General features: G+C 53.0%; 1 protein-coding gene across 1 annotated transcript in view; it reads right to left on the reverse strand.

Annotated features, from left to right (window-relative positions):
• Window positions 1-9,602, reverse strand: part of MYO18B (myosin XVIIIB) — a 253,741-nt gene that overhangs the window by 229,964 nt on the left and 14,175 nt on the right. The window contains exons 7-10 of the mRNA XM_008063601.1: window positions 7,187-7,385; window positions 4,206-4,348; window positions 2,985-3,085; window positions 1,236-1,299 (exon numbers count right to left, since the gene is read on the reverse strand). Coding sequence (XP_008061792.1) covers window positions 1,236-1,299; window positions 2,985-3,085; window positions 4,206-4,348; window positions 7,187-7,385 — 507 coding nt within the window. The remainder of the gene's footprint in view (window positions 1-1,235; window positions 1,300-2,984; window positions 3,086-4,205; window positions 4,349-7,186; window positions 7,386-9,602) is intronic.

The raw sequence follows: 9,602 nt of genomic DNA on the forward strand, positions 1-9,602 counted from the left end.
GAGGCCAAAGCTAGGAAACATGGCAGTCATAGTGTGAGAGTTGTTTTTATAGTCTAGGTAACTCCTTTATCAGATACATGATTCGCAAATATTTTCTCCCAGTCTGTGACTTGAGTGTCTTTCAGAGAGCTGAAGCTCTTAATTTTGATGAAGTTAATTTGTTCTCTTATGGACTGTGAGTTTCATGTCACATCTAAGGAAGTCTTTGCCCAATTCAAAATTATAGACTTTTCTAGAATTTTTTAGGCCTATGACTCATTTTTTGTTGGTTTTTATATATGGTGTGAGGTATAGCTTTGTTTTGGGATTTTTTTGCATGAGGATATCTAATTATTCAGCACCATTTGTTTTCCAAACATGAATGCTTGAAAAGGAGCTCTGGCATAGAAATGATCTACCACACTTCACCTAGTGAACTCCTACTCATTCTTCAAAACCTAGACCAAATGTCCCCTTGCCTAAGAACCTTTTATGATTAAGGTCAAGTAGCTTTTGGCTACCGTCTGGTGTCTACAGCATCTCATGCAACCTCTGGCATATTCTTATCTCACATGATAAGTGCCCGAATTAGTTCCCATATCTGTGTCTCAGACTCAAGTGAAAATTAATGGATAAGAACCCTAATTCTAGTGCATAGCACAGGCCCAGCACAGATGGTGGTGGGGGAGGGGAATGGCTGAGGAAGAAGGCGGCCCAGAAAACAATTGTTAAAATATAAACAAATGAATAAAAGGCCCAACAAGTGAGCCTCTTGCTTTTTTAAACAATTAAATACCCAACTTTCAAGGCCCCACTCACAGACCAACTCACCAGCAAGCCACCCTGGTTGCACCCTCCACGCTCCTCACCCGTGGTGTTTACAGAGAGGCTTATCAGCTGATTTAGGCCAAGCCCATTTCCAGCACTCTCTGTATACATCATTTCACCTAATCCTTACACCAATCTTTGAGCAGAGTTACAGCCACAGCCAGTTTACGGAAGAGGACACAGCTGCTCAGAGTCATTGGGCTGCGTGTGGGAGGTCACCTGTCTGATAAGCGCCAGAGCCAGGGTTTGAGCCCAGACAGTCTGACTCCAAGATCCCACCTCTCCATGCTCCGCTGCCTGGCTCCCTTTACTGCTCAGGCCTCACTCCCCACCCAGCCCAGACCCTGCAGCGGCAGCCTTGACCTCCCCCGTGACCAGCCACATCCCGTCCAGCGAAACACACCCCACCCGAAGGACCTCCTCATTACCTTGGGCCACACGCCCATGCCGAAGGAGTTGCAGTCTGCCAGCTGGTGCAAGCACAGCTCTGTCCTGGAAGCAGAGAAGGGGGTGGAAGTCAGGGCACTGCCCACACCCGAGGCCAGGCAGGGCAGGTGGTCCTGGCAGGGCGGGGCTCCACGTGACAGCCAGGAGGCCCCAGTGTTACCCCAGTCTTGTACCCCAGGTCTGCCTGGTTACTCCCCAAATATCCCTCACTCACAGCCCTTCCTCAGCCCTTCCTAAGGGCTGGGAAACCCCTGAAGAAGGACCAGGAAATAAAACCAGAGGAGTAGGGTCTAGCCCCGGGTCTTCTCATGGGCCGGGTATCCTTGTTCAAGGGTCATCCTAGGACAGTAGGCACCAGTGCGCCCTCACAGGATGCTATGTTCCAAGATCACTCCTGTCAGCCCCACTCCATGGACACAAATGTCAGTCCCACTTTACAGGTGGCAAAATAGAGGTGCCGAGGGTTCGGACCTGGCCCAAGGATTCACGACTAGCAAATGCGCTGCCAGGGGTGAGGCTGAGGTTTTTCGGCCCCCAGAGCCCAGACTCCAATGCCGTCCCACCACCCATCCCTGCTCCAGGCCTCGATCCACGCCTTAGGATGTGACATGACACTCAAGGCCCCTCCCAGGTTCCTTGAGCATGGAGCCTGCCGGCCTGAGGAAGGCCAGTCGAGGGGGTGGGCACAGCCACGCCCCCACCCCCTCCAGGCACAACCCACTCACAAAAGCACCCAGCAGCCCAGCCTCGGGTCCCAACCCCATGCGGGCTCAGATGGGCTCCTGGGAAGCAGGGCTTCATCATCAGGTCCCAGCGGTTTCTCTGATTCCGGGTCCTTCCGTGACTGACCTTTCCCCTCATTCTCTGTAGACCCCACACTCCCCTCTGCCTCGTGACCTTAGAAGACCCTCATCAGATAGGCTTCATGTCCAATCCCAGCCCTACCCCTTAGCAGCTGAGGCGTTTCTCTTTTCCTCACCTGTAAAAGGAGCATCCTACTACTTGCCTCGCAGGATTACACGAGATGTTGTACATAACTCACGTGGCTGGCCTGGCTCACAGTGATGCTGTGTGTCTCAACCCCTCCCCCCCCCGCCCTGCCCCCATGCTCTTCCATTCATTGGAAATTTAGTCTGACAAATAACGAAGCACCCATCTGGTGCCAAGCCCTATGTTAGGTCCTGGGGAGGCAGGAAGGAAGCCGGCAGAGCCCCTGATTTAAATATCTCACAGTCAGCCAGTGAGGTGGAGAGACCCATACACCGCAGCACAGCTGGTGCCAAACCAGAAGCATGTACTAGGCACCAAAGTGGTTTAAAGTAGAAACCAAGGTGCAAGAATCAGGCAGCATGCCTCTAAGAAAAGAAATGCGCCCTCTTCCCACCCTCCTGTCCAGCCAAGCACTGCTATGCCGTGGTCTCCGCAGGCAGCCTCCACCACTGCCCAAGCATTGAACCGAATGTGAATTATCTCACTGAAGCCCATGTGGTCTATTCAAGCTACTGATTCCAATTTACAGAGGAAGACACCGAGACTTAGAGCGGATGATGCACAACCGAGGTCTCCCAGCCCACGAGCAGGGCTCCTGAGGCATCTGGAATCTGAAGCCACGTTCCTAACCCTGGGGCCCCACGGCCTCTCAACTCTGGGCAGAAACGGAGGTTGGGCCCCGCAGAGCAGGCACCCTCAGCCCCACAGCCCTAGCTGTCCGCACCGGCCCAGAGGCTCACCTGAGGTCCAGGTCCAGGCCAGCCAGCATCTGGGAGAACACCTGGAAGTTTCCTTCCCCTTCTGGCTGCCGGGCCACGCGGCTCTTTTCCAAAAGCATCGTCTGCAGGAGAGGGAAGGGATCCAGTCAGGCTCTGGGTGCTCTGCCCCATGCTCGGTGCCCAGCTACCCAAGGTCCGGCAGGGACCAGCTCTAAGCCTTGCTGGACACCTCCCTGTGGAAACGTGCCAGTCCCTTGTGTCACTACTTCAGTGACCCCCTAGGAAATCCACTGAGGCAACAGACTCCAGTTAAGGCATCACACAGTAATTACAGACTGGGAGGGTGACTCACGCCTGCAATCCCAGCACTTTGGGAGGCCAAGGTGGGAGCATTGCTTCAGCCCAGGAGTTCCAAACCAGCCTGGACAACAGAGCATGACCTCATCTCTACAAGAAATTTAAAAATCAGCCAGGCACGGTGGTGCATGCCTATAGTCCCAGCTACTCAGGAGGCTGAGGTGGGAGGACCACCTGAGCCCAGGAGATCGAGGCTGCTGTGAGCCGTGATTGTTGTGACCATGCCACTGCACTCCAGCCTGGGCAACAGAGTAAGACCCCGACTCAAAAAAAAAAAAAAAAGAAAGAGAGAAAAGAAAAAGTGAATAACACCCCCCACCCACCCCTTTCTTTTAACCCCTTGACCCAAATGGTGACCGAAATGAGGGGCTGGCCATCAGGGCCAGGACAGAAAGGAACTCATGCAGCACCAGTCCATTTTCCTCAGGGATGGATATATATTCTCCCAGCTTCACATACAAACAGCTCTTCTGTTAACCTAATCCTATTTTCTGTTCGAACAGAATGTTTGTAGGGGGGGGAAGGGGTGGGTGGTTTTGGAGCTGGACAGGCACAGGCCATGTGTTTGTCACACATGGACAGGGAAGGCAGCCAGCGCCTGTTTGATTTTCGATCGCGCTCTTAAGACCCAGCTAATGAGTGGCGAATTACATGTTTGCTTGTGAACATTTCATCCCCAAGACAGTCCGCAGTGCGCTCCAGCTGGCTCACTCTGGGAGGGGCGTCCTGGGGTCCTGAGCAAGCCGAGAGGGGCTGGCCCTGGCTAGGGGATCGGCCACCATTTCAGACATCACAGGGGCCCAGCTGGAGATGTGGGCTCTGCCTCCCCTGTGTCCAGGGGCCGAGGACACAGCAGCTCGAGGGCCCCTTGCCCACCCACCTCACCTGCAGCTGAGCCGCCGTGACCCGGCCTGTGGCACTGAAGTCCAGGGACATCACCATGGCAAAGCGGGTGGCGCTGCGGCTGTGGCCCGTGGACACGGAGCCAAAGGCCCGGAGGACGGTGAAGGCGGCCCGGATCTTCTCCACTGCGGGGGGCACGGGGCCAGGCGTCACCCAGGCTGTCACCTCCGCCCCGCACAAGTCCGCCGTCCCCACAGCCCTGCTCAAGGTCGCCCCATGCTGGCTTCAGCCCCCTGCGGGCTCCCCCAACTCGTCTATAAACCAGACATGTTTCACTGAGCACCAACTGCCGGCCTGACCCTGGGCTGCAAGCTGGAGAGTAGGGGAAGCGAGTCTCAGAGTGTGCCCGGGGTGGGCACAACATAGGGCACCCAGGCCTGATGGCGCCTAGGAGGAGGAGGGGGAGACGGCCTTCAGGGCCGGCACTCAGGGAGCTCACAGCTCAAAAGCAGGCTTGCAAAGCCCCACAGACTCTTTGCAGCTATTCCCTGGGCATCTACGATGCAGCAAGCTCTGTGCTGGGCACCTGGATACAGCCTAGCCTGACTCCCACCCTCAGACACATGCATTCTAAGAGGACAGAGTCTGGTGCCACTCCCCACTGGGTCCCCAGCCCCTAATAAGAGCCAGGTGTAGCATCAGTGTTCTGTAAAGCAGTGGAATAACCCCAGGAGAAGCAGTGTAGACCAGCAGTTAAGATAGTTTGGATGCAGGCTCTGCCCTTGGCTAGTTACCTGATCTGGGGAAAATTAATGAACCTTCCTGTGCCTTGGATAGCCCATCTGCAGCGCGGGGGTGATAGCAGTACCAGCCTCCCCAGTTGTCATGAAGACCAAAAGACTCAGTCCTCCAAAGTGCTTGGAAAGTGCTCCAGAGATGGTGCTGTTGTTATGTTTATTATCATCAGAAACGCAAATTGCCTGGGTCATGTGCTCTCCATGGGAGGATATTACCCCCAAGGTGGGCAAAAACCAATTCTTGAGGGTAGTGGTGAAAACATTTACTGTTTAAAGTGTGGTATACAGGTGGCTCAGCCTGTAATCCCGCGCCTTTGGTAGGCTGAGGTGAGTGGATTGCCTGATCCTGTGGGTTCGAGATCCTCCTGGGTAGGTGAGACCTCATCTCTACAATAAAATCAAAAAATTAGCCGGGAGTGGTAGCACGCGCCTGTAATTCCGGCTACTCTGAAGGCTGAGGCAGAAGGATCACTGGAGCCCAGCAGGTCGAGGCTGTGGTGGCCAGGAGTGGCCACTGTACTCCAGTCTGGGTGATAGAGTGAGACTCCAACTTAAAAAAAAAAAAAAAGTGTGGTGTATACACACCACAGAATACTACTCAGCCATAAACAAGAACAAAATCACGTCCTTTGCAGCAATGTGGGTGCACCTGGAAGCCATCATTCTGAGTTAACGCAGAAACAGAAACCCAGATACTGCATATCCTCGCTTACAAGTGGGAGTAAAACCCTGGGTACACACGGACATAAGGATGGAACCACAGACACGGGGGACTCCTAAAGGGGGGAGGTGAGTAAAAGGGGCAGGGGTTGAAAAACCACCCACTGGGTACCATGTGCACAATTTGGGTGATGGTTCAAGAGCAACCCAGATCTCACCATCACGTAATATGCCTGTGCAGCAAACTTATACATGTGCCCCGAATCTAAAATAATTTTTAAAAAATTTTTACCTCTCTATCTACAAAGCACATATATATAACATAAACAAATTATGTTTTATCTGTGGTATTAAAAATTACGACAAGGAGGGAAAAAAGCTTCCTCAGGAGGAGAACTAATGAAAAAAAAAAAAGATTGAGAACCCTGGCCCAGCGGATTGTGCTGTGGATGCAGACAGTCTGGGTTTGAATCTCAGCTCTCACATGTGCTCGCTGGACAAGTTAGTTAACTTCCCTAAACCTCAAAGCCCACAATCCATAAAATTCAAACAATATAGGAATTGTTTATAGGACTGTTTTAGATAAATAAGTTCATATACTTGGAATTGGGTCTGACAGTGGTCCTTGGCAAATGTTTATTTTGTGATTATTATTAATATTATAATAATTATTATTAATTGACATCTTTCTTTAAAGCTCAGATGAAATACCACTTCTTCAAAAAAGCCCCCTAGGCTAGGCGTGGTGACTCACACCTATAATCCCAGTACTTTGGGAGGCTGAGGCGGGAAAACTGCTTGAGCCCAGGAGTTCAAGACCAGCCTGGGCAACATAGTGAGCTCTCGTCTACAAAAAAACAGAAAATGTATCCAGGTGTGGCTGTACATGCCTGTAATCCCAGCTACTTGGGAGGTTAAGGGAGAAGGCCTGAACCCAGGAGGTCGAGGCTGTGGTGAGAGAGGATTGCACCATTGAACTCCAGCCTGGACAACAGAGTGAGATTCTGTATCAGAAAAAAAAACTCCTAATCCCTCTCTGCCTCCTGGGCCTTTCCCTTACCAGCTCTGCCGGCACTTTGAGCAGAGCAGTCAAGCTTGACTTGTACACACAGTTCCGTTTTCCCTCTAGTTATCAGTTCTTCATGAACATAGGCTCTGCCCCTGTCTGCTCTCGTTGGGTCCTCTGCCCAATTCAGCAGGTTATGCACTGCACAAAGATACCACAACAAAGGGACACATCATTCACGTGACCCTGGCATGGGTTTATATACTTATTAGGATGACCTCCCAGCAGGTGGCAGTGAAATGCCCAGTTCTAACAAAGTCACTGTATGAAGATTGTTCTGCAAAAGGCTGTCAACATCCTGAGGAGGGAGGGCCTTATTCTAATTTGACAAGTGTGTCCAGTGGCCTAGGGGCAGCCCTGGCAAGAAACAAGCACAGGGTCTGCACATAGTTGGTGCTCAGTGAATGCCAGGTAGATGAATAAAAAGAAGGGCACCCTGTGCCCCCTCTGACTTCACCCTTCCTCCCTGCACTATCCGTGTCGCCTGGAGACCACAGTACCTGAGACCCTGCCGTCCACACTGCCTGCCATCCCCACCAGGCACTCCAGGACCTGCTCACAGCAGGTGGTCTTCCCGGCACCACTCCGGCCCAAGGCCACGATGCTCTGGTCTCTACGCTGGCTCAGCAGCGCCCAATATGCCCGCTGGGCTAGGGAGCTGATGAGGGCAGGGAGGCCATCCCGGCGGCCTCCGGGCACCTGCAGAAAGATCACAGGCGTCAGCCGTCCCACCTGGGAACATCCGAGATAGCACCACCCACAAGTCTGAGGTTCAGATCTGTGTCCTGCCTCCCTCCCCATCCTACTCCAACCTGGTCAGCATCTCCAAATTTATTAGGGAGAGCCCTGTCTGTGTGTCCAGTCCTGCCAGTGGCTCACTGTGAGTCCTCAGGCAACTACGACTCTCTCCTGAGCCTAGGTCTCCTCTTTTGCTGGTTAGAGTCTTGAAGGAGCTTTGCATTCGCCCCTGGGTTGCATCTCACTGCTACTCAAAGCATTGGATAGTAACTGCCTGAAGCAAGATAGATGGCATGATTGATTAGTAATGTCTGCCATGAAGACAGAATGGCATGTGGGGGAGTTGGTAGTCTATGTGCTATGTACTTGCCATTATGGATTAAAGTGATGCCTGAAACTCCATCCATTTCATCCATTTATTCTTTCTGCATTCAGTAAATAATTTCATTGAGTGGTCTCCTCCCTAGCAGGCACTGGGGGCCCAACACGACATGAAATGGGTAGAGGAATCCCTTGTCAAACCACAAGGAGATACTGTTACAATGACTAAAACATTAATTTCCAAAACCCAGCCAGGTGCGATGACTCATGCCTGTAATCCCAGAATTTAGGGAAGCCGAGGTGAGAGGATTGCCTGAGCCCACGGGTTCGAGACCAACCTGGGCAACTTGGCGAGAACTCATCTCTCTACAATAAATCAAAAAATCAGCCAGAGGTGGTGGTGCGTGCCTGTAGTTTCAGCTACTTGGAAGGCTGAGGTGGAAGGATCGCCTGAGCCCAGCAGGTTGAGGTTGCAGTGGCTGTGAGCATGCCATGGCACTCCAGCCTGGGTGACAGAGTGAGACTCCAACTCAAAAAATAAATAAAAATAAAAAAATAAACAAAACCCAATATCAGTCTGTGGAGCAACTGGAGCTCTCATACAATGCTGATGGGGACACGAAATGACACAATCACTCTGGAAAACAGTCTGAGAGTTTCTAACACAGTCAGACCTCATATAACGTCACAGCCCCACTCTAGTATTTACCCAAAAGAAATAAAATTTTGTGTTCACAAAAAACCCTCTATGTCCATTGGATTATACTGAATCTGTACGCAAAATCACTGAAAACGAGAAACAACACAAATGTCCTTCAACTGATGAACTGAGGACATCAAACCCCCCTACCCCCTGCTTTTAGTGCTGGACATCTCGTGTCCCAGAAAATGTCTTAGGCTAGCCTCTGAACAAACATGCAAACCGTGCATCCATGCAAGCAAACAAGGGAAGTGGCCGTAGATAGATGCACGGTCTGCGGGCATCTCCAAGGCACGGTAGTGAGTGGGAGAAACCGATTCAAATGGTGACACACTGTGTGAGTCCATCCATGGGCTGTTTGGGAAAAGGCAAACCTATCAGGACAAAAGACAGATCTCGGCCCCCAGGGGTTGGGTTGGCCACAGAGTCCCCAGGGAACGTTTTCGGGGGTGGGAACTGCCTTGTGACTGGCTACAGGGAAGGCCACACAACTGCACACCTTTGTCCCCTAAAGATGCTGATTGAACTGTAGGTAAATGATCCTCCACAAGCCTGACCTGGACAGAAAAGGAAGTCCCGGGCTCGGGTGGAGTGTGCTTTCTGGGGGCAGAAGGGTGATGAACCAGAGAAACCGTTCTGCTAGTCCGCGGCAGCCATTGGAAAGCCACGAGCCAGGTGAGCTCACGCAGGACACGGGTGGCGTGCGGCAGGGGCACCGTGGCAGGGAGAGGTCGGGGAGCCCCCACGGACAGCTGGGAGGGAGGCCAGTGCGTGGCGGGAAGACCAGGAGAGCCAGGAAGGGCGTGATCCCAGGAGGAGCCGGTAAGGGGGAGGCGCGACGACGGGAGGAGAGAGCGAGAGGGGTGGGCTCGGCGGAAGGGTCCAGCGAGGCCTCGTCTGCCCTCCCAAGGGCGTTGGCAGGACCAGGCCCGGCCCCGCAGTGTGGCAGCCCTCCCCCAGCCCGGACCCCCAATCCGGGGCTGAGGGCGCCCCCAAGAGCCCAGAAGCAGTGCCGAGTCCCCGCCCTGATGCCAAACACGGGACCCAAAGCAGGCAGAAGAGGGACAAACCCCCACGCTGGCTGGGCGTGCGGCACGCAGGGGGTTCTGAGGCCGTAGCCCTGCAGCCGCCTGAAAACACTGAGCTTCCTGGGACTG

Source organism: Carlito syrichta, unplaced genomic scaffold, assembly GCF_000164805.1.
Source record: "Carlito syrichta isolate Samal-C Ts95f unplaced genomic scaffold, Tarsius_syrichta-2.0.1 Scaffold306949, whole genome shotgun sequence".
NCBI classification, from domain to species: Eukaryota; Metazoa; Chordata; class Mammalia; order Primates; family Tarsiidae; genus Carlito; species Carlito syrichta.